Source organism: Grus americana, chromosome 19 (assembly GCF_028858705.1).
Source record: "Grus americana isolate bGruAme1 chromosome 19, bGruAme1.mat, whole genome shotgun sequence".
In the NCBI taxonomy this organism is placed as follows: domain Eukaryota; kingdom Metazoa; phylum Chordata; class Aves; order Gruiformes; family Gruidae; genus Grus; species Grus americana.
The window spans coordinates 5,072,194-5,097,278 of NC_072870.1; the positions used below are offsets into that span (position 1 = coordinate 5,072,194).

The 25,085-nt window shown below is 43.7% G+C and overlaps 1 protein-coding gene across 4 annotated transcripts in view; it reads left to right on the forward strand.

The window, feature by feature from the left end:
- FAM222B (family with sequence similarity 222 member B) overlaps positions 1-25,085 on the forward strand; it is a 37,579-nt gene extending 12,494 nt beyond the window's left edge. Inside the window, exons 2-3 of one of the 4 annotated variants that reach the window (XM_054847484.1) lie at positions 14,326-14,453; positions 20,028-25,085. In XM_054847484.1, coding sequence (XP_054703459.1) covers positions 14,372-14,453; positions 20,028-21,613 — 1,668 coding nt within the window. In that variant the 5' untranslated portion in view covers positions 14,326-14,371 and the 3' untranslated portion in view covers positions 21,614-25,085. The other 3 variants (XM_054847486.1, XM_054847483.1, XM_054847485.1) reach the window with 3 other exon arrangements.

Sequence of the window (25,085 nt, forward strand, 5' to 3'; positions counted from 1 at the left end):
AGAAGACTTTGTGATCAGAGAGTGCTTTTCATGCAAATGAAGATTTTATTACATGCTGCTGAATCAGGGGCTTGTGTAGCGAGAACAGCACAGAAGTGATAAGATCACTTTGTCATAGCTTGAAATTTTGCCCAGCGTGTCTTTCAGATCGCTGAAACGGGCAAGAAACACTCTTGTTAAGGGCACAGCAGTAACTGATAAAATATTTTGCGGGCAGGGCTTTTTCTTCGTGGCTGTCTGCAGTGGTCTGCCACGTGTCCACAGCCCTGATTTCAAAGCAATGAGGAACTGCAACGTGTAGGTGACCCTGCATAGCAGCGAAGTCATAAAACCTCACGTTTCTGATGGGGTCCTGGTTCTGCTCTTGCCCAAGTGGGTACAGAATCTCCTCTCTGCTGCAAGCTAGAAGCCGTTAGCATTGGTTAGAGCAGAGTTGTCCATCCCTTTGGCTGGGATAGCCTGTGTTGCCTGTTCCTGAGTTGTGTCGGGGCTCTGCGTACACCGCAGGACTGTGTTTTCCTGCAAAGGGCACCCATCCAGGACTGGCTCTGTTGGTTTTCCTTTTGTATTTGTTAGCTAATGTCGTCTTCCTAATGTCCTTCTTTCATGGTTAGAACTGTTTGGTTTAATGAGGACTGTTGCTGCCAGCAAGCGAATGGATATATGTAGTAGGATAGGCATCTAAATCTTCCCCTGCAGATGGGTAGTGTTCAGCATCCTGATGTGACCTTGGTAAAAGTTCTCAGGCGTGTTCCTTTCCTTCTCTATTTATCTCTCTTGCTGTGTAGCAGCTTTCCTTACAGAGAAGCATCTGAGCTATTGGAAATCTGTCCTCTCTTCTCTTCCTCTCTCCAGAGATATTGTCAGCATAGCACCCAAGCTACTTAGATTTACCCCTGAATATTCTGCCTTTGCACAATCAGGAGTCATTCAGTGAAGTAGCAAGATGAGGAGTAGTTTAAGATTTAGGGCTGACATTTTTAGACACTTTTTGATCCATAATTTTGAATAGTCTTGGTGAGAAAGGTCAAAGGCTTCCTTCACATGGGGTGCCCCCGTATGTGTGTGTTGAACCTCTATCGAAGCATATAGCGCAGGGGAGAAACATGCTTAACAGCCATCAGATTGCAGCGTGGGGCTGTTCATATTTCACATTCTCATCTGAAGAGTCTAGGAACAAAATCTAACTGTGCACATTCCTGGAGACTTTCAGAGCGGGAGGATGGAACCTTTTTTCCTGTTTTTCTCATGCAAATTATGGTAAGGATTATTCAGTGTTTAAAATCTGGCTTATACTGGCTTCTGAATTTCATTTAAAATAAACATCTGGAGAACTTTTTGATCTCCTGTGCAAGATTGTTGTCTGCCTCACTCGTTAAAATGACTTCTGCTTAATTTTTAGTGAAAGGCAAAGACCTAGATCATTTTAGCCCAGAGGCAATCTAAATCGTTCACCTTCTGCAGTTAGAAATTTCCATGAGCACACAGCCTATCCAGTAGATATTTAAAATCCTTTCTCTTAGGGAGCATGGCAGCGATAGGTATCTGTTTTTTTCTGTGCTGCTATTTGGGATCTGCAAGGCTGCTACCTGTAGTGCAATTTGTACTTCTGCAAAGCCTTGTTCTCCTGGTGCTGAGCACGTATCAGAGCGGATGCTCCATTCGAAGAGAATGACAGTCTTGTCCCTTTGCAGCTTGCAGTACAAAGCCGTCCTCCTCCGGAAGATTGCCATGGTTTGCCGGTATCCCGCAGTCAGATCGTTGGAACAGTGTCACACAGGGAGTAATCGGTTATTTATTCAAATAGCCATTACATTTGGAGTATGTTTTCTCTGATTTGACAGGAGCTCACTCCTCTACTCTTCACTGGAGACTGAAAATGTATGCCAGTGGCAACAGTGCTGGGTACACACTTCCTCTGTCTTTCTGGCTTTGAAATGGGTTCCTGTTGCTCTTTGGCAGAGCCTGAAGCAGCGATCTGTGGAAGCAGCATATTCAGAGCAAGAGTGACTTTACCTCTTTGTTTTCTCTCTTTATTTATGTCTATATGGGATCAGCTGGTCCTGCATTATGTGTGAAGTAGTTAAATTTTAGCCTTCATCTGTAGGATGTGATTTCTCCCCCTCCCCTCCAGTCGCTTTGATCAAATCAAATAAAAATGCAGCGCTTTCATTTCTAGTTTTGTAGTTTCAAAGACAATCTCTTGACATGCTCTAGCAGTCTGGACCTGAGTCCTTTTTTTTCCTTAGTCCAAAGGCGCACCGTGTCTTGCGCCTTTCTCTGTATCAGCAGTTGCAATCTGCATTGGCTTTTATCTGCATCAAAAGACAAATGGAAGAGACCAAGACACTACAGGAATGGGAAACAGACTTAACATGTGCAATGGAAATATGTAATCCTTACGTTCAGTCTGCCACATGGAGTACAGGCCAGTTTCTATATTGGGTATTTGTAACCTATACTGCCAGAAATGTGAGTTTAGATTTTAGGCTTTGAAGGTTGGTTAATCCCCCCAGTGGTTAATACCAACATAAAATTGTCTGTGATGTCAAGCCTTTCCTTCTAAATGCCTTTTTTTTTTTTTTTTTGCATATGTCAACTATACAAAGCAGCGCTCAATTTGAGAAATTAGCATTCAAACACTCTGTAAGCACTTTATTTTTGTCCGCTTTGTGAGCAGCTGAACACATGTCCAGGCTGAAATACGCTGAGCTGCTGCTTCCTGGCGAGCGTGCCAGTGCCGCTCGGCATGAGGAGTGATGAGGAGGCTACCAGCCGCGCAGGCGCAGCAGAATTTGGAACTTTGTCCGGTGTCCTGAAAAGGCACTCCTGACCTCCATCCTGGAAAAGCACATCTGCAAATCAGCAGCATCCCGAGGGAGAGGATCCCAGCTAAGCCCTACTAAATCATACCCAGTTTCTCAGCGAGATGAGCACTCTGGTCGCTGTCATCCCGATCAAAATCCAAACTCTGTCTGATGGCATCCGTAATGTTGCAGCACACATTACTTTTTCAGCGTAGTAGTGCTTAAAGCAAAGTGTGTTTCTCTCTGCATTAAGGAGTCAGATTCAGCTATTCAAAGCAAGTTGATAAATTGCTTTTCATTAAGTGTCTGAGCGCCACGGGGTTCAGTATGTGTTCCAAGGAAAAAAATACATTAATTACAGCTTCTGTAGAGCATTTATCAATCACATAGTTATAAACAGTACTAATGCAGTTAATTGAAGGTAGAAAAATTTACCTTTTGAATTTGTTGACTGTAGCAATTCCGTGGTTAGAAAGACAAATTGTCTGGAAATTAAAATAAAGTGATACTCTGGGGATTGCCTGAGTAACCATCTCTAGTATACACTTGACCAGACTCTCACACAGTGTTCAGAGGGGCTGTGCTGCCTTTTAGCACGAGATGCACCGTGGAGGTCAGGGCTGCCTGTGACAGTTACAGCCCAGGTTGTCAGGAGCTCAGTGTTCACACAGGCGGGTTTGTGCTGTGTTTGCCATTGAGGTACAGCCGTACGGGCTGCAGTAGCAGTATTTGTTCTCTTCTTGCCCACGCAGCCAGGTTGTGTTTACCATGCAAAGGGATGTCTCACTGACTGTAGTACAGTTATAACTGACTCTGTGTCCTGTCCGTACAATTTACTTATTGCCATGTGCATGCGTTGGGTTTTTTTAAAAGAAAAAGGCAAGTGCAGAGGAAGAATGATGCACAAAAGCAAGCAAAAATCTCCTGCTCACCTGTAGTCAGTAAAACTTACCATGAAAAAATAAATCTTTTGTGAATGTAAACTTTGGATGAAGGTGATGTGTTGGCGGCTGTTGGAGTCAGGTGAGATTGCGCTGAAATATTTTATCAGGTCTGCAGACAAAAATTTCTGGTGCTTGTGATGTGCAGAGGTTTTGAAAACATCCTGCACACTCATGTTGCTGTTTTGAACTGCCAGCTGTGCAACTCGCCCCTTTTCATGCTTCTCAGGAAAGCACTGAGAATAGCAAAGACTTTTTACAGTATCTCACAATTGATGTATTTCTTGTCCTTTCTTCTGTTGGGTTGTTATGAAATGACCTTTGAGTTTCTTGGAAGATTGATAAGGACACTAGGTCTGTGTCAGGACAAGCCAGCGGGGCACCAGCACCTCATTCTGAAGGTTGATGGGAAAACGCCATCCCAGTGTCTGGTCCAGCTCTTTGGTATTCACCTGATGGCTTATGTTTGCTGCTGCTGAGTGTTTGGTGCTTGTGTTGCATCTTCTGTTTGAGGTTCTTGGAATACTTTTCATCTTTACGGTAGGCTGCACAATATCTCCAGCTACAGAAGAAGGTCTTGCCTTGTCCTTACAAATGGTAAAGTGTGTATCTAAGAGCTGATGTGTTTGTGGTCCGGCAGGAAGCTCTGACACAGTGCACAGTTAGAGATCTCCAATTTTGTATCTTAAATAAAAATCTGCTGTATAGTTCCTCACTTGCTTTGTAAATAGGCTGTTAAAATTTCGCCATAGGCGAGACCTTAATTCAGTATCCAAAGAGCTAAATACTAAACCAAACAGTGTAATTGTACAGGTCAAACTGGTACACGTGCATAACCAATGCAAACTGGAATCCATCTTCCTCCCCTCCCGTGAGCCTGCCTGCTTGTGTTCACACACCACCGGCACACCTGGGCCACAAGTGAGTCACTTTTTTTTTTTTTTTTCCTTAATATGCAAGTTCAGTTTTTTGTTTTGTATGAAGTCTAATTCATTCTGCCTCATCTTATTTGCAAATATTTCTCATTTTCAAGTGAATCTATTTTTAAAACAGGACTCAAAGCATATTTTTCAATATCTAACAAATGCCTGGTTTGTTGTTTGTGTGTTGCATAGAGGTAAAATTTGTTCAAAGTTAGCTCTGAAAAAATGTTTTTTTGAAATAATCAGCTTGTAATAAACAGGGAAAGATAGCTACTTTCCTACTCAAGGAACTGTCATAATCTATAACTTCTAACGATATTTCAGAAGGAAAAACTGTCATCCTTCTGTCGTGTGCAGCCACAAGGATTTCTGTAAGTCATGATTAAGACTTTAATTCTAGGCTTTTGTAGAGTAAGTGTGGAATGAGAGAAGATAATGATAATGGTGATCTGTGCGAAGCAGCCACTGGAGAGGGAACTATTTAATGTTTCTTTTCCCCTTCACCTAAGCAGCTGTTTGCTGTACTTAAGAAAAGCTTCCTTTTCACATCTAGGAAGGCAAGGAAGTTGAGAGGGAGAAATTCTGGCCGAGAGTGGCATGAGGAAGCTCACAGCTTTTGCTTGTCCTTTCTGGTAAAGCTCAGAATTACAACCTCATGCTTCTCCCAGACCTTGAGCACGTAGGAAAGCTGCACATAACACTGATGCAGTACATGTTCTTGCTGATGATGTTGAGGTTATAACTGCAGACTCTCCGCTATGGGAAAGGGGTCGATGTGCGTTTTGGTTTCTTATCACTTGAATGCAGAAGGAAGTTGCATACGAGGATGGAGAATGTCTGTTGGTGGGAATGCGTGATGCCTCCGTTGGGGTACGTGTTAGCAGCATCCTGTAGTTTGGTAGTTGCTGGGCTGTTCTGGTTTTGCTTTGGATGGAAGTCATCTCAGCTAACCTTAATACTGTCATGTTCACATGAAAACATGCACACTTGTATCTGTAAGTCTGTTCCTTTTTTAATAGTAGCTGCTGTGATATTATAGAAGCTGCTCGAGCATGTAGGAAGAAGGTGGGTTTAGTTTGCCCTAAGGATAATGGATGTTTTGGAGGAAGGAATGTTTGTGCCTCAGTATCTTGTTGAAGAAAATAGTGTCATCTGTGAATGTTACAGTGATGGGTAGGGAGTCTGTTTTGCATTTTGAAAATACAAATGTAAGCCTAATATCCTGTGCGAGTTATGATTTTGATGATAACGCTGTATTTACCTGGCCTCTGCTCGACTGCTGTAGTTCAACTGTAGCATCCTTTGCTCCCTCTCCTAAATGACCATGCACTGTGAAACGTAACAAAGATACATTCCAGACTGATTCTTCGTCTCTGTTTCCCACCAGTACCACATTAAAAACTTGGAGTTGGAAGTTACCATATAAAAGGAGAAAGAAAATGAATTAAAGGTCAGAGTGCTTTAGTGTAGTGAAAATTCAGAGGCGGCAGATACAAAGTTATTCAAATCGCTTTTGACTTCAGGCAGGTCGATTTTCCTATTTCTTCCATATGTTCCCATGGTAAAAGTAGTATCTCATCTGTCTCATAACTGACCACTAGCATATGTGTTTCAAGCACAGCCAGAAATGCTCCTTTGAAGCTTTGGCCAGGCCTTACAATCGTCCTGACTTGTCTTTTCTACATCTTTCCTTCGCCTTAGAAGCGGCCTGCAACACCTGGCAAGACCTACTTATGCCTGTGTTGTCTGTCAGCTCCTGCCACGTTGCAGAATACGGAGTTAAATCTAAAAATAGGCTTAAAAAGAGGTGAGGGCTTTTAGCAAAGTAAAATAAGCCACTGATTTGGGTCATGAAAGGGAATTGATGTCACTGGTTCTCTGTTGCAGCTTTCTTGAGCTAAGAAGTTCTGTTCTGAGCCATGAAAATGCAGAGGAGCGGTGGTGAGCAAATGGTGCTGAGGAGAGGGAAGGGTGGTCTGCTTCCAGTTCTCCCCATGAGACTGCCTGGATCATGACCTTGTAAGCCTGATGTGAGAAGTCAAGGTGGTATTGAATGCTCTGCAGTTTCATTTATCTTCATGGCCATCTTCAGTGGTAGAAAACTGTCACCCACTGCTGTCCTTTTAACAAGGAGCGACCACGGCATTGGGTGATTAAATGCTTCATCCAAAATGACGTCAGGAACCTGTGGTGAGCCAGATACTTCCCTCGATCTCTTCTGTCACAGGCTAACCCATTATCAGGACACCAGTCTTCTAACATAAATGTGGTCAAAAAATCTTAAGCCTCTGTGAAAAGAGTTGTGTGCAATTTTTGCCCATTTCAGAGTGGTTATGTGGCTTCAGTAATGTTTGTTAAGTGCTTTGATATGCTTTGGTGAAGGGTAGAGTGTTAATAATTAAAATTGGAAGGAAGTTCTAAAGTAGTATGGGGGATGACGACCGCTTTCTGGTCTGTTAGTTAACAAAAATGCAAAATATAAATGGACGAATCAGCAGGAATTTAGTTTAACGCTCCCTTCCCCCAGCCACCTGCATGGGCTGAGCACAAAAAGCAGCTAATTGTCTGCTCCGCTGCAGAGATGAAAGAAGCTGGTCCTACATCAGGAAAGGCTATTGAACTGCATGAAGGTGGTAAATTATCAGCACTGAAAACCTTTTGAGTTGGTATCTTTATGTGCTCAAAAAGTACATTATTTGTACCGGTATTTACAGTGTTCGGGGGCTGATGAAACCAGCGTCTTGTGACACGAACTTTACGTTTCAGTCGGTGTAATTAAGAGGTCAGTAAAACTGAAACTTGTTTTTCAAACTCTACACCTTGGTGGTGTTTGGGTGTTGTCGAAGGGTGTGTTTGCTGAGGACGGGCCCTCTTAATGGCTTTATCTTGGCCCAGCTAACGAGCTCTTTGCAGAATTGCCCTGTGATTTGCAGTGGGCAGACTGTAAGAGCAGCCTCGTGTTTGTCCATTTTACTGCTAGCAGTTTCATTTGCAAAGTGCAGGCAGGAGCAGGCTTCTTGCCAGCAACAGCTTCATTCAGATTAGGGCTTTAGTTCAATTATGTCCAATTAACTTTTATTGCAGATAGCAGTGATAATTACTTGCAAGTCAATTTTTTGGCTGTGGTTATCCCAAGGCTAAAGTCTGAGCTTGATGGATTTTAATAACTGAAGTGACGTATAGTTTTTCCTCTTTTTTTCTTCTTTAGGCCTCAATTAGATGAAAGGTCAGAAGCTATGTAAAAATCCATTTTACAATTAAAGCCAACTGTTCTACTCTTCAGCAGATGCGTAGTACTGTGTTTTAAAATAATCTCTTGGGGCCGACCTAAAAAAAGGCTTTTTAAACTCTAAGATCATAACCTTGAGCTTGCTCTGTTTTATCCGAAGAGTGAATTTGATGGAGCTGATGTCACACGCGGCAGTACCTGCTCGCCTGAAGCCGAGAGCTGCCGCCTTGGCTTTTTTTACTGCGCTACATCCTGTTCAAAATTGCTAACCTGGAAGCCTTTAGTGGTAGCCCTTGGGCATGAGGAGTGTGATATGAACAATATTCCATTTAAGTGCTGTTACCCCAAAGCTGCTTCATTTTCTTCCTTGTTGCACATTGCCACCCCAGCTCGGGGAGAGGAGCAGAGCTGCAGCAGGTGCCTCCCCTCTCCCGAAGCACCACACATACATTTAAATTCTCTCTGCCTTCCCCTCCAAACTATTTAATTTTGTTGCCTGAGTAACATTATAAATGGAGGTCAGCCTAAAAGGTGAAATGGTTTACAAGCAAAATCATAGTTAATTAAACGGCAAGAAGCAAAAATTGATTTTGATTGAAACTGTTGCAAGGCTCTACAAAAGGTCCACCTGAATGCAGAAAGCCAAAAGGTCCTGTGCTGGCAGATGCTGACGGTGCACTGCGCTTGTTACAAAAGGCGACTTCCTATTGTTCAGTCTTCCTATTTATTTACCCCCAAGTATACTTGATGCTATTGTGATTTATTGCCATTTCAAAAGACTGCCTCTCTGCGCATTATTTTGCAGTTTTCCATTTATAAAACATTAAGAGGATGTGATACCAGCCGGTGGTGAATACAGTGCTAGTTTGGTAATTTTGTTCCAGGAAATGGTAAGATTTATCTCTGGCTTTTCAGCAGTCCTGGGAAAGGGCCATTCTGGTAAGTGCCCAAGAATAAAGGGGGGGTTAGGGCTGGAGAAAGGCAGGAAGCCTGCAGGATCAGCCTAGACACTGTCAAGCAAGGCACGGCTGACTGGAAGGAATCGTATTGAACACAGAGGTTGAGGGGGGGGGTCAGTGTTAGCAGTTGATACGAACAAATTTTTGAAACCCCTAGATTTTAGGTTACTTTGGGAGAGGGAAAAGGAATGAGTCTCATTTGGTCTTGAGCAGCCTGCCGGGGGGTAAATGAGACACTGAGTTTCCCTTGGAGCATGAAAATTGGCCCAGATTCAATTACATTTCCTGGCAAGCTCTTACAGACATTAGTACCAGAGAAACTTTACAACCCAGAGTTAGTTTTTTGGTTTTGTTTGCAGCATTTATATAGGCTGAACTTGGAATGTGCCGCGTGCGCTTGGGGGTTGCCGTAAATCCCGCCAGCGTTTATGGAATTTCACGGGGCTACCTTGTGAATAACGAGGAGAAGCGAAGCGTATCAGCCCAGCCACAAGCTCTTAACAACCCTCGCACGGCTTACAGGACCCCAGGGTGCTGGAAACTTGGAATAGTTTGGGGCTTTTCTTTTGTGTGTGGGTAGATGCTCCTGCTTCCTCCCAGCCCCAAGCTTTGTGAACAAGCCCACAGTTAATCGTGGAATTTCAAACATGCGTGTTTACTTTCAGGAACCTAACTTTAGACTTCACCAGCTTGCTTTCGTCTAAACCAGCTCAGTTTCCCATATTTCACTGGCTGGGGATGGTTTGTGGGGAGTGTTTCTTTTGTGTGCTTACCCTGTAAGGCCTCTTGGGAGCTTCAGAGACTGGTGTATTTAAGAACTTGGCAATAACTCTGCATATGTGGTCTGTTTATATAATGATAAAGCTGTGTTAGAGTATTAGAAATTTCCTAGTAGTGCCGAGTTGCTTTACACCTAGGTTTTGCTCTAGCTTGTAAAAGTACCCACTGGCCTGAGGAGCACTGGTTCTGGCAGGGGTGACACTAAACTTTCAATGTCAGGCAGGAAATAACAGCTCTCTTTGGTCCAGAAAAGCAATATCAGGGTAAGTTACTGGAACTGATTCTTAGCTCTGCAGGGAGGGTGTCCCTGGGCAGTGGGTGGAGGTGAGTTCTTCCGTCCTACCCAGTGAGCCTTGGCGGTGACAGGACTTACTCTGAAAATCAGTGCAGGGGACTGTGCTGCCTGGACCAAAAACCACCCTGATGTGCAGGTAAGGCCAAATGTAATAGTCATTGTGGGGATGTGACCATTTACCCCCAAATCCCAAGCACTGCAAATCCCTCTTAAGCTTAACATACTTTGATTTAATTATTAATAAATCTGTTCATGTGTCTAAACCTGCTATTTCATAGAGCGTCCTGCAGTACATGTGCCATTAAGATTATATCCTGCAGCCAGATTAGATTAAAATCACTTCAAAGATGGGTATTTATTTATTTATTCCAATCTAATGATTGCTTTCTTCTAGAAATATACTTTATCTTTTTATAAATATTTTCAAGACAGAGCTTGTTGTGCTGTGTTTGGCAGTATACGGAATCAGTTTAAAATACAATTTAAAAACTTTAAAGGTAGTAGTTTTACAGCTGCCCTCCATTGCTGGGTCACCTTGCTCTCTGGTTTGCAGCTGACCAGTTTAGATGACAGTGTTAATGAGTCTGGCATAGTGCAAAAAACCCCTCTGTTCCTGATTCACTGTGTCCGTTCCAGTTCCCCCAGTAACACACCGCCCATCCTCGGAGGGGCTGGGGCAGTAGCCCTGGGGGGAGCTTTGCAGGTGCTGGTGCCCACACAAGTTGCCACCATGAAGCCAAGTCTGCTAGTGAGAAGTCTTGATGTGCCAAGTTCAGCTTATCTCCCGCTCCGGACTAATTAGAAGCAATAAAGCCGAGCGCAGGAGGGGATGATGGGCCCAGCTGCCTTTGTGTCAGGACCCTGCACTGCTGACCTGAGACCATGCGTAACAGCAGTTTGAGGCAGCCATTAATGCTCACCTCAATCCCAAATACAATCCTTGTGGGGGATTTTAGTTCATTTTAGCTGGGTGCTATGTTGGAGTTGTCTGCGCTAGCTCGTGCTGAAGAAGAGTTGGGTCAGAAAGTAGTAGTCAGGTGCTGAGTCTCTCAAAGGGAATAAATGTTAATTAATTTCTAACAAAAAAAATGAGTGAGCTTGTTTGTAAAGATATTTCAAATGCATTTGTTTTCAAATACTGAGATCTCGATTTTGAAAAACTGTATTAATTTCACAGAGAACAAAAATTGGAGCAGGATTTTAATTATAATATGGAATTCAGTGATGGAGTTATGGTCAGCACTTCTATATAAGTCTGAATTTCTTTTTTTAATGCTCAGCAGTGACCTAGATGGCATCAATTTGGTTATTGCAAATCAAGCTAAAAGAATGATTTTATGCTTCTACTTAGAATGATTTTTGTAAGTCCAATATTTCCTTTAAAATTATTATTGCCACCCCAGTCTTTTATGAACCTTTGGCATCACCTAAAATGATTATTTGCCTGCGGGAACAACTTGCTTTTATAGCCCTCTCTAAAACATTACTCTCTATATTGGAGCTAAAGCTTCTGTAAATACATGTTTTGACCTTCAAGTAAATACTGCTATCTTATCGCAGAAGCCTGGCTATTCTGAGTTGAATGCTGTGACCACTCTTAATCACTTGTTCTCTCTCCTAATGTGCCATTATCCTGTTTATTACTGTGTGCGTGGGGCTGAGCCTCTCCATGGCACTTCAGGAAGAGTCGCAGTTTTCAGGCTATAATGAGCATTAATGACAGAGCAGGTGAGCAAACCCTCCGCATATCTCGCTGTCAGAAATGCTGCTCGTTCAGTCAAAGAGCACGTTGAGTGCAGTGCTGCGCTGCAGAGCGCTTTTCTCTCTTTCAGGGCTGCACACAAACTTGCCATCAGTGAAGTAATGTTATAGACACTGAGCTCCTTTGGCCGTGCAGGGATGGGAGGTAATCCTGGGCTGGTGTCAGGTATTACTGGAGTGAAAGGTAAATGCTTAGGTGAATATGGGACTGGTGGGATCTGATGGTTTTCTGACTATGGTGAAGGCTCTTTAATTTTGTTTGTCTGCTTTTCACTGAGGTCTTGTTTTTGCCAGTCTTCTGAAGTTGATGAAATGAGGAAAAAAGCAAAACACAATTACTGTTTTTTCTTGCTGACTGTGAGTGTTTCGGTTGCTTACTCAGGTAAAGCTCTGGCAACTCACAGTGGTTTTGTCTTCTGATTAAAAGGAGCTGGATTCTTGTTTTCTCTTTCTGGTCTTGCTGGGCATGAATTAGGGCAAGAAACTGCTGCCCACAGGCTGTTCTCAAAGTTTCACTGAACATTGCATACTTACAGTCATGAATTAATCTCATCTATAAAGGTCAAGCAACTTTTCAGTTCCTAAAGCAATTCCTTTTAAGTTGTGGATGTGACAGGTCTTCCATCATAATTTCTGAATACCTTCTGAGAGACTCCAAGAACTCCACCTCCTACAGAGGGTGAGAAGAAAATCCGGGTTTAGATTTATTTTACAAGATTTTACAACTACATATCTTGGACTTCTGGTAGTGCAGATTGTTACTATCTCCTAGGAATGAAATGGAGAATGACATAAACTTGTTGCACTGTCAGCCCTGCAGCTTGGTGAGGTCGCGAGTTTGCTTCTCACGACACTGTGTTGCTGTTACCCTGAGTGGGTAGGGTGAATGGGCAGTAGTATGGAGTTGTCAAGCTGACATTCAGTGCCCAAAGCTATTTTTAATTGTTAGACCTAACGGTCTCGCTCAGCTTTTGAGAGCACTTGCACAGTGAAGATGCAGAAGTTTTCATAAATTAGTATTTGCATGAGATTTCTTGGCTGTTGGTTTAATCAGCCTTTGTGTGTTGAACCGAGGAAATGCATATAAACACGGAGCTAATGAATTCTACACAGTGAGTAATTGCTGTGCTACAGGAAAGCTTTAAGTCCACGCTGTTCGCTGTATGGCTGCGGGTATTCCTTGGGCGGTCTGACTTGCAACGGTGGTCTGAGGTTAGGTTTCAAATTAAAGTCTTTAAAACGTCCCTGCAGAGAAATTGGCTTTTGGAGCTTTCTGGAGCATGAAGGTGGTGGTGCTATCCAGGACGCGGTGTTGATGTTGCCACGTCGGGTGTCATCCAAAGGCTTCACATCATTTGTGCAGTCCTCAACAGTGCGACTCTTTCAGAAGTGGCCTCTGTGGGGTTTCTGCAGCCATGGCTTCTCATGCTGGTCTCGAGCTTTCTGCTTCACCTGTCTTGATCTTTGAATGCCTCCCCAGTTGTTTTAACTGAGGTTTTGAAGCAATGACTGAAATTAATAGATTTTGAAGCCTTCAGCTCTTCAAGTTTTGGGGGCCATATAACACCCCGAGTCCTTTCTAGCTGCTCCTTAGGTGTTTTGGCAAAAGCGCTCCCTGTATAGTGGCACTGATGCTTGTGGAGATGTGGGCAAGGAGGAGAAGTCAACTGATTTCTCCAGCTTGGCTCAGCCACCCCGTTTCCCAGAGCTTTCTGAAGGGCTGGTGGCTGGCTGTAGCTTGGACCAGTAGCTGTGGCAGGGGGGGATTTGAGCAGGGACTTGGACCAGTGGGCCCCTAGAGACCTGGTTCCAACTTAAATTTCTCTCCAGAATTCTAGTAACACTGGGAGACTTTGAGCCTGAGTTAGCGTTGTTGCTGGGAACCCCCCCTTTGTATGCCAATGATGGGATTTGAGGGTAGCTGTGCAGTGTTTATATCTAAAGAGCTTTAGTGCTGGATTCATTTCGAGGTTTGATGTCCTAAATGCTGAACCTCCACAGTAGAGGATGGTGGCACCTCTGCAGCTCCTTTGTGCAGAAGGCACGTCTTGCCGTTTGTCTAACGCAGAGCCGTGCAGGTTAGCGAGTCTCCTGTGAAATGAAGGAAGTTGTAGCCATTCATCTTTCAGCCTAATGGACCACAGAAATTACAAGCTGTAGCATGCAGCTTAATCTTGCCACAAGGCAGAGTGCTGCATACTTTGCCTTCAATTTATGCATGCCGTGCCTTTTTATTAAATGTAAAAGAGCAGTTGACAGGATTTCTCCAGAGGACTTGCTTTGGCTATACCTGGTAGATAGCCAGCACATTTCAATATATAGTAAAATGACTGATGGTGGGGTTTTTTTACCATTCATAACAACCACCTTTGAAATTTGAGGACAGAGTTACGGGCTATCCTCTGTGTGTCAAGCAGCAGAGGAGAGCAAGACAGCTGTTTTAGTTTTAACCCTGCAGATGACCCACTTCTTGAAGTATTTCCGTTGCCGTTACAAGATGCAGTGAGGGCCGGAGCAGTGGTTGCGCATCTGTGCTTGGTCAGGCCTTCACCCAGGGATGGCTCTTTGCCGCTTTCTTTTCTCTGTTCCTCCTTGTATTATAACTTTGAATTGTCTCTCTGTTGTTGCAGTGTGCAGAGGAGTGAATGCCCCATGTTGTGTTAGTGCCTGTCTGCCATGCTGGCCTGTCTGCCAGGACCAGGTGACCTCTCCTTTCAGCTTCTTTCTTACACGCAGATGAACACTGGACTTCAGAAATGTGAGTGACGTTTTGTCTGCAGGATGTGGTTAACTGTTAAATCTGGCTCTGGTACAGCTGTGACATAAACATTCAGGATACAGTGGAAAAACTATTTAATGTTAGAGTCTTTCTTTTGTTATGCCTTCAAGGCATCCATCAATAATGGCTCTGAGAAATAGCTGTGGAGGTTCACGTGTGCGCAGCAAGCTCTCCCCCCTTTCCTGGCTTTATAAAGGTTAATTTTAACCACAGCAAGATGAAATGCAAGTGAGGTTTCTGTGAGATTCATGCCTCTCTGCTGAAAACATTATGTGCTAAAAGTGTGCCAGCTGACTTGCTTCTTAACACAACTTTTTCCTGACTCTTTTTCACTTCCATTCGTTTAATTACTCATAGACACCGACAAAAGGTGGATCAGGCTAATGCAAACCTTTTGAGGTCAGCAGCTCTGTTGTTCTACATACCTGGGGCATATACTGCAAATATTAGTGATCTAGCCCAAATTACTGAAGTTTAGAGTTTCCATCTTCTTTCTGATGTCTCTTTGGTGCCTCTGAAAATATGTCTGCAGAGTGCTCCGATAATTCTTTTTTGATAACTTCAGTCATTTTTTTGATAGTCGTACTAGTATTTTTAAGAAGAACTTAAGTTTGGGAATGTAAGTTTTACTGGCTGGAGATTTTTTTAAAAATCTTACTCTGTCTCTCCTCTTTATCACTGAAGGCACACATTGATTGTTCAGCTGAAATTTCAGGAATACCAGGGTTTCTACATAAGATCTGTGTACTTGGTTCTTAGGGCTGTGACCTCTCTCTTGTATTTGAAATGTGCATTGGGAGATCTCTGTACTCTCAATTTGCTGATGGACTCGTTGCTCTTTAAAACCAAGTAATTTACACTCCAGTTATAGCTAAAATTATTATGTTAAGACTTGTGATGCTACTGAAAATAGGTAAGATAATTTTGCAATTAAGGATGACATGCTTTACGTCCTGCCAGAGGGGAATGACACTGTTCACGTACACATGTGTGCTCCCCCACAGCACTTGCAGAGCATTTACACTGACTCCACAGGCTTCGTAATTGTAACATCGCTTTCAGCAATAGTAGAACTCTTTACTCACAAAAGGACTTTATTAGATGGCGTGAAACTGGGCAAAACATGCTTGTTTAAAAGGTAGGCTGCTGCGGTGAGAACATGACTAGGTCCTTGCATTATGTGAAGTTTCTTTGGTGGATCGTAAAGCTTAGTCCTGAAAGCAAATTGTTGAGGTTCATGTGAGGGTAGCTGTGCATAAATCAGGTATTTGCTAATTACATATTTACGAGGCAACGTGTGGGCAGTTTCTTAACCTGATGGTACCTGATGCTGTTTCTGAGAACTGCTTATCCCCATGCTGAAAGCGTTGCTGTATCCTGCTTAGCGAAGAGCTTTGGGTACTGCATTTAAAAGAATTTAGGACATAAAGTAGCTGGCAGGCACTGGCTGGCAGTGGTAATGCTCAGCTGTTCCAGTTTGTTCTGATTTATATGGAAAACGAAACTGCTCGTACAGACCTTGCTCACCCCCGCTGCAGATGTGTGTAAGAATAATTGGTGCATTTCTCTCCATACTGTATATGCACAAGTAGTCTAGCCCCTGGCCAAAGGAAAGCTGAGTTAATGAGCATTTTTAATGAACGGTGACTTGTGACTTTTGATGGGGGGTTGGAAGCGGGCTTTAATAATAGTGCTATTGCTTTTATAAAAGGCACAGAACTCCACGTGATAGCCTTTATTCAGATTTATGATGTTTGTATTAATTTTTTAAGTGTAGTTTTCTGGATCAGACTTTTTATTAATGCTTAAAAATCCACATTAGCTTAATTATCTTTTATTTTCTTATTCACTTTCAAATAAGAGGCTTTTTTCTTAAAGATGGTCTGTGCAGTAGGAGTTTTATAGATTAATATGCACATATTTTTTCCCTTAGAAATTGATCACTACAGGACTTCCAATTTCAGTATTTTTCTTTGAATTCCAACCTTCATCACAGGCTAACCCTGCAATTCATCCTTATCCACTCAGGGGATTTCTCACTGACTCAGTATTGATATTCTCTCCTTCCTCCCAGCGACTCCAGTATAAACCTGACCAGTCAATCCAGGATACTTGAGGCGAGGCTGTTTGGGCAGTATCCACAGCCGCTGTTGGACATAGCGGCAGGGCCTGGGAGAAAAAGGGTGATTTTTCATGACAGAGGCGCAAAGTCACGGTGAAAGATACTTCTTGGAGAGCTTTTGGGGGCGAACAAGAGAGGGCAAGTTGAGACTGAATGTGGGGTCGTCAGCTAAAATTGAGTCCTTTCTAGGGGCAAGGGCTCTTTCTGTAAAGCCTGCAGAGATACTGCTGCAGTTGAGATTTTTATGCAGAAGATGGGCACAGCTGTTTTTCGCTTGTCCCAACACGGATGCTCTCATTAGGGTAGGAATCCTGAAGGCCAGTTTGTATTTTGTTTAACGTTAATGAAAATTTAACCGTAGGCAGTTTTAAAAGCGGTGGGTTTTAAAGCCTTAATGTGAGATACACTTAAAGTATGTTACATTAGTGCTGAGGTGAGGCAGAGAAATATATCTCATTTCATGGTAAAAATAGCTCCAGCGGTGAGACGCACACAGGAATGTGACCAGATGAATTGGTTGCCACGGGATTAGTGGGAATGTGAACTTGCAGCTCACCAATTTATTGGGGTAATTGCTCATAGGAACAGCTTTACCTTATAGTAAACATGAAATAATTACTTTTCAACAAAAGTATTCTGCCTTGCATTTACCATTAGGTAACTTTGTGAAGCTCATCTCATTGTTTTCTTAATGTAGTTTGTTCATCTGCCGTCTTCCTCGTCATTTTATGGCCCAATTCAGAATTCTTGCACTTGCAGATGAATTATGAGTATATTCTAATACCAGCAGTTTCTTTTGGTCTATCCTAGCTATTTTTCCATTCACTTAGTAGCCAGACCTAATTGTTCTTTACTGGTTTGTAGGATATTTCTACAGGATATTCAGACTCTTGCTCACCCCATAATGCCTTTCTCCTAATTTTTTTCTGCCTTAATTGTTCTAGTCATCAAATTTTGCCTATGGAACTACTAGTAGAGCACATTTTAAGCAGCATGTTGGGAAACTTGGAAATAAATCACCTTGGTCAGGCCTAAGGAGAATGGCGGAGTTAGTCCATAGTAAAAGGAACATAATCTTAGCTGTATGCAAAACGGGCTCTGTTTGAAATGGTGGTTGGTTTCAGAAGATCCTGTCTGAGGGATTTAAAAGATGGTTTGCCATTTGGTAGGATGCCAAACTTGATGATGGTGCATCATTTAAGTTTGACTAAGGGGTTGTTTTCTCTTGTCAGAGGAAAGAGTTCTTACAGATTCGGGATTACAGATGTGCTGTAACTGATAGCTGCAGCCTGTTCAGACACTGATATTTTAGCTGCTTTCTAAAAGCTTCCATCACAGTTCCCATGTAACAGAAAAAAAAATGCTTGTGTAAAAGAATATTTAGTGTATCTGCTCAGTGCTTATATTTACCACCTAATTTGCTGATATGCCTACAGAAATGTAAACCAGGCTGGGAAGTTTTGATGGTAAAGGTGTCTTAAAGTATCTACTTAATTTTTCATCTGAAAATAAAACCTTTATGTGACAATGGCAGTAACCGTAAGACAGACAGGAGTGGATTCCTTTGTCCGTTGTTGATGGTTCTTCTCTGATTCACGGTGAGTTGCAAGGATTATCTCCTGGGGAAGAAACAGGACTTCACGAGCATGGGCGATGCTAAAAATAAAGGTTGGGAAGCTGCTGAAGGCCTTGGCTGTTGGGGCACAGTAGTACTGGCAGAGTCCATTCGGAGGCTCTCCTCTCCATTAGGAGCATAGCAGCTCCCTCAAAAGGACAGTCAGAAACCACCTGCCTGCAGCAGGATGTGAACAGAGAGGATGTTCAGGTTAATACCAAATGAGCATTTCCTTTGATTAAGAAAAAGGGTGGTATGTGTTTGGACAGCACAGAGAGTAAGGGTACGTGCTGTGCTAAAAACACAGGACAACCCACTTGCAAAGCTTCTCATTTCACAAAAGATATTTTTAATATTTCTGTAATTATCGTTTTTCTCTTGGTATCCATCCTATTTTCCATATTCTGGCCCTTACTTTCTAAAAGTGAATGCTCTTAGAGCAGTACTGCTCTCCCTCATCTGTGAAGACTGGAAGCTGCAGGATGCAAAGAGAGATGGCTGGTACTCAGACTTGAGCTGTAGTCAGGAGCCTTTTGGAGGCAATTTGCTTAAAAGAATCAGAGGGGTTTTCGAGAGGAAGGGCTGTTTGCCTCAGAGCATCGAGCTCTTTACTGGAGCATTAGATTTCCTTGGGTCAGAGGGCCAGATGTGGGGCTGGGGAGCTCTTGGGCTCTGGAGGAGCTGGCTGCTGTGTTTCCCATTCTTTCAGCAAAGCAGCAGATGGCATGGGGACACTGAAAATTTTAGCAAAAAAGGATGGGTATTTTTTTTTCCAGTAAACTGTTTGCAAGGGCGGGGGGGGAATCAAGCAAAAGCAAAATCAGATTGTCAAAGCTGCAAGCCATTATTTGAAGATTATAAAATCACTTCTAAAGCAGTAGTCCCATAGGAGTTAAGCAGCAGAGCTGTGGTAGGGGGACGGCCCAACTTTCTGCTTGGAATATGATCATAGTGAGAGAGACACAAGCATTTCCCTAGATTTCTGAAGTTCTTTCCAGAAGCACTTCGAGCTTGTGGGCAAGGTAGGTATCTGGTAAATTGGAGTGAGACCACACCCCTGTCTCCAGAAGTCTTTTGTCTGTGTCTGGGGAGTAGCATGTTTTTAATCTTGTGGGGTAATCACGTCATTTTGCTGTGTGATACAAGGATGCTGTCCTTAGCAAGGTGCCACACTGAAAATTCAGCTGAAGAAATAATTGCAAGCCGTAAAACAACGCACGTGTAGCCTCCTTCCATTTGCTGAACTTGGACTGACAAGGGCTTCCTAATGGACAAAAAGACACTCAAAGTGCTTTCAGATGTCAGCATCTAGAAAAGAACTCAGATGTAAATGGAGGCTTGAGCTGAAGTGCTTCATATGGTTCCCACCTCAGCATTACACAGGTTTAATGTTTAATTCATAACTTTCTGATTTCTGAATTACATGGTAAAGATACTGAGAATGGCTTGAAGAGCCATGGGGAGGCAGCCTTAAATTAAGAGAATAGACACTAGCCCACCACCGCAAGCTGTAAGAAATATTTCAGTTGGAGACAGTCTGATGTTTATAGCATGTTATCTGTTTCTGTCCAACCGTAAACATGGTTTTGTTTTGCTCCCCTGGGCAGGCCTTGCCCTAAGCTGAACTGGGGGTTGTGTTGGTCACCAAGTAATAAAGGGAATGAGGTACCTGGTACACAATCCGTTGGTCTGGAAAGATGAAGTTCTTGCCTCTTGATTCCTTGGAGATTTTCTACCCTTGTCGTGCAACTCTCTCGCCCTAGGGTTGATCCCTTGCTTACCAGAATCGGTATTGACGAATTTCCTTTCTCCGCAGGGGACACTACACAGAAAATGAGATCTGCACAGTATCCTACCCCAGCAGAATTGGATGCTTATGCTAAGAAGGTCGCCAACAATCCACTGACTATAAAAATCTTTCCAAACAGTGTCAAGGTTCCCCAGAGGAAACACATACGCCGTACTGTGAACGGACTTGATACTTCGGGCCAGAGGTACAGTCCCTACCCGTCTCAGGCCACCACGAAAACAGGCCTCCTGGCGATAGTCAAATCTCCAGCAAAAGGAATTATCAAAGACTTTGACGGGACACGCACGCGCCTGCTGCCGGAAGCAATGATGAATCCCCCTTCCACACCATACGTTGCACCTAGCACTTTAACCCACCCCCAGGCGCTTGCTCGCCAGCAGGCTCTCCAGCATGCACAGACTTTGCCGCACCCCCAGAGTATACCGCAGCCACAGACTTTGCAGCACCCTCAGGGTATACCACAGCCACAAAGCTTACCGCACCCTCAGGGGATACCGCAGCCGCAGACGCTGCCGCACCCTCAGAATATGCAGCAGCCGCAGGGCTTGCAGCATCCTCAGACCATGGCACACCAGACTCTGCAGCACCCCCCGAATCCTTTGCTGCAGCCGGGTTTACATGGAAGCAGAAAGATGCCGGATGCAGATGCGCCGCCGAATGTGACCGTGTCTACCTCAACCATTCCCCTCTCTATGGCTGCCACCCTGCAGCAGAACCAGCCACCGGACCTGAGCAGCATTGTGCACCAGATTAACCAGTTCTGCCAGGCCAGAGCTGGCATTAGCACTACCTCAGTCTGTGAGGGACAGATTGCAAACCCCAGCCCTATAAGTCGCAACCTGCTTATCAATGCAAGTACCAGGGTATCTACTCACAATGTCCCTACACCCATGCCTTCCTGTGTAGTAAACCCTGTAGATCATGCTGCTGCTGCTATTCCTCCTGCCTCTGTTAATGTGCCCATGGTGAATATTAACAGGGTGCCGCCCGCATACCAGAACGAAATCAAATCGGTTGCGTGGAACCAGCACCAGCTTGCGCATCTGCAGCAAATGTGTGGGGATGCTGCTGGGCCTGCTGGACTCGCAGGGAAGCACCCTCAGAGAGAGATCGCAGGGCAGAGTTTTCCTGGCAAAACTTCAAACTACCCTCAAGAACTGTGCATGGGCCAGTCGTTCAGCTTGAAGCCCCCCATTGAGAAGCCTACGCCTTCTCCACCTGTGAATGGGTTGCAGGGACCCTTGCCATATACCAATGGGCACTATTTCCAGCCCATCTGGAATAACATTCTGCCCACGCCCAACAGTGACAGCTCTGGGTCCCAGGACCTCGCCATGCCTTTCCACGGGGGACAGCCAGCAGGAGCACCGCTAGATTGTGCAGGAGGAACTCATTACAGAGCTGGAGCTGGCCCATCCAGCCAGAATAATGTGATGCAGACCATGGATTACCTAAGCGGGGACTTCCAGCAGTCCTGCTTCAGAGATCAGAGCATGGCCGTGCTGGGGAAAGTCCATCGGCCTCCCATGAACCGAGCACCTGAACCAACCGATAGTCGAAATCTTCATATTCAACACCCAGGGTATAGATAGGCTGCAGTCACTTTCACAGACAAAAATTATAGGTTTAGTCTTAATTTTAATTAATAAGCAAGGCATTTTTAACTTGCAAACTTGTGTGATCATTATAGTAACCATTGGAAGAAGACATACCATATATTTAAAAGCTTTGCTTACATGTTATCTATCTCCTTTATGCATCAAATATTTAACATGCCTTTTGTTTCAAAGAATTTCATTACACTACTTCACGCCACAGCTGTTTCCTCACCGCAGAATCCCCTTCTTGCAGCTTTTGCCTTCTGCTTAGTAGTTACTTGCTGGACTGATGTTGAGTTGCTGCAGGGTTTCGCAGTTGCATCTGTTCGCCAGCTCCGTCAAGAGCGAGGTAGCGTAGCTGCTTAAATTTCCATCTCAATTTCCTCTGAAGATTAACAGCAACAGAATTTGTCAGGAAGCAGGGCTTATTTTCAACTCGAAAGCCCATTTCATTAATGCATTAAACATTGACCATTTGCACTGTCTAGAGGCCTATTTAATTGAAAAAGAAGCCTACATTTGAAAAGAGCTAGCTAGGGGTATGTATTTAGGCATTAATATAGGAAGAAGCTTTTCAGCTGTCTCTTGCCGAGACGCCCGCGTTTGTCGTTTAGACTTTGTCCAAAGCCAAAAGTCTCTGGCTGATTGATTTTTTTTTTTTTTTTTTTTTTTTTTTTGGCGGACAGGGTATGGAGGAGGGGGAATGGCAGTTTTGGGATGTAGGCAGCATAACTACCGTAGGTAACTGCCTTTTTTCTGCATCATATTTCCCTTCCCCGCTCCCCTTTCGCCAGCATAAGAGCTAACTTTGTCTGAACCCCTCGCTGCTAGGAGTCTGGCCGTCCTGATGTGAAGGGAATCCAGACCCACTGACAACTCCAAAAAGGGTTCAGCCGTTTCTCGGGTAGCTAGAATTAATTTCAGGGCGAGGAGACGTAACTCAATCTCGTCTCCGGTGCAATGAGCGGGCGCGCGGGGCGGCGTGGCACGGCACGGTCCCGTTCCGGCAACAGTACCGACGGGAGGCGGTTGATCTGAAGCGAAGCTCCGCTCACGAGCCACTGTGGGACCAATGGTCCCGTATTCCTCTCCATCAAAACTCCACGGCAGATTTAATGGAACAATTCTCCTCCCTGGGAATTAGCAAAGCTATTTATAACATCCCTTTTTCCCAGGGTCTCAGTGCCTAACTCCTTCTGTTCCTTTCCCACGTCACTTCCAGCAGCTAGTCGAGTCAGTGGCCATAGGACACTAACAATTGGGTAACCTCAGCATCTTGTTCTCCTCAGTGTACCGAAACATACCTTTCCTTTCTAACAGCCGAATTTGTTGTAAGTAAAAAATCTGTCATCTCTGTTAACGAGACTAATACTTGAACATAATGATCACAGTCAAGTTTGGAAATTAAAAAAAAAAAATTAATAATAAAAAAAATAAATGCATTGATTCTTTATATGTACACTGGCTAAAAATATTGCTCTACACTGTAACTTTTAAGTGTAATATTTCTGTATGAATGTCGCCTGGTAGTGTGGGTTTGAGTAGCATTGTGTATGGGTGAACCCACTGGCCTCTGCCATCCACTGGCCTCCCTCACAGCCCTTTGAAAAAACAAAGCCTTAAGTATTTGCTCCTTGAACTTTCCTTAACGAGCATGGTTTAAAAATCTTAAGACATCATACAAAATTTAAAAAAGAAAAAAAATAACAAGTTTTGAAGTGACGTCATAGTTGGCTAGAGATTCTTAAAGTTTTTCGTAAATGGAAAAATTAGAAAACACCTATTTGTATTTTTTTAATTTAGACGTGTAGTCCTGGGCTGTAACAAATATTTAGGTTTCAAAGCTTAGCAGAGTACGTTTTCTGACTCCTTGCGTAAGTTAGTACACTTATGTCATTATTTAAATTCTTTTAAGTGTACTATAAACCATTCTTTAGTGGTAACTCTTTAGCAAAGTTAAGCAATTTGACTAAAGACGGATTAAATTATGTGTTGGCTTGTGTTGCCTTATATTTAAAAAGGAAAAATTGCCTGATTGTGTTATGCCAAATGATAGCAACATGAAGTCCTAATTTATTGTTTATAATCGTATTCCTGCAGTCTTTGTGAAAACTGGTAAATATACATCTATGAAAGAACTAAAACCCTGAGGCTTTTCATGCAATATTTTTCTGAATCCGTTCTATTGGAAGCCAAGGTTTGAGTCTGAAGCTGCTTCCCTTACAGTCTCCCCATCGTCTTCCCCGTCCCGCTCCCCCAAATCGATCTAGGGCTGTGCTATGACTTTAACCTTTCCTGCCGAGTTAGTTACTGTAAGGTGTTCTGCTACCTGAATACATACCTTTTTACTAAATAAAATATTGGCATCTCCTCTGTTCAGTAGCCTGCTACAAATCTCGACCCAGACTGTTATTAAAAGCTGATTCTCTTCCTCCTGCTCTTCTCCCGAGAGAGAGAGACTTGAGTAGAGTCCCGCAGTGCGGTGGTCGTGGAAGTGGTTTCAGTGCCGGGGAGGTGTTTGCGTTAGCGACAGCGAGTTGTTGGGGATTGTTCTGCACGGGCAGTCGCAGGTAGAGCCACCACCTCCGAGGCGCAAAAATACTCCTGAGACTCATCCAGGTGGGACATTGCTTGAAAAATAGGAATCATTTTACTATTAAAATATACTGAAATATTTCCTGTTGTTCTAGGAGTGAGATTTTTCTTTAAACCAACCCTTTTCACTTCTGCAGCAGCCTGTTGCTGATGGGCTCTCCTTCCTTCTCCTTCCCCACTACACCCATAAAGAGAAATGCAAACACTGACCTGCCTCATCCCCAGGTACAGCTTTTGAGAGCAAACACCAAATACGCTGCGTAGGCGCCCGGCGTGGGGATCCGGACGTGGCCCTGTCGCTTCCCAAGGTGACGAAGGGGCGGATGGGGCAGGAGCCAGAGGCCGTAGGAGGTGTGCTCTCCTGGAAGCTGGTGTTTCTGTTCCCGAGGGATCCCGGGCTCTTGCGATGAGGGTTCTGCTCCTTGAGGAAAGAGCAGGGTGTTTTCAGATGTTTTCCTGAGCAATTTACGCTGCCTTGTCAGCACTGAAATCTCCCCTTCAGCAGAATATCGTTATTCTAACGGTTTCTGGCACATCCCTTGCTGGCCAGAGGTGGACATTGGATAGATCCCAGGAGGGACAAACATGGAAGTGGTGTAAACCCTTCCACGAGGAAGCTTCCATCTCTGACCTGTCTTGTCTTTCCAGCAGAAGCTTTGAAGCTGTTAAATCGCAAGCCCAGTTTGTTACAGCCCAAAGTTAACATTTTATAAAGATGCTTGTGAATTTTCTTTAAGCTTATGATATGAGAGATGTCTCCGTGGGACTCGGCTGCTCCTGTAGAAACCAAACAGAAATGTTTGCTGGGGCTCACTGTGGAGAGAACTGGGAATTGCTGCTGTATTTCATTAAACCACAGACTGATTATAAA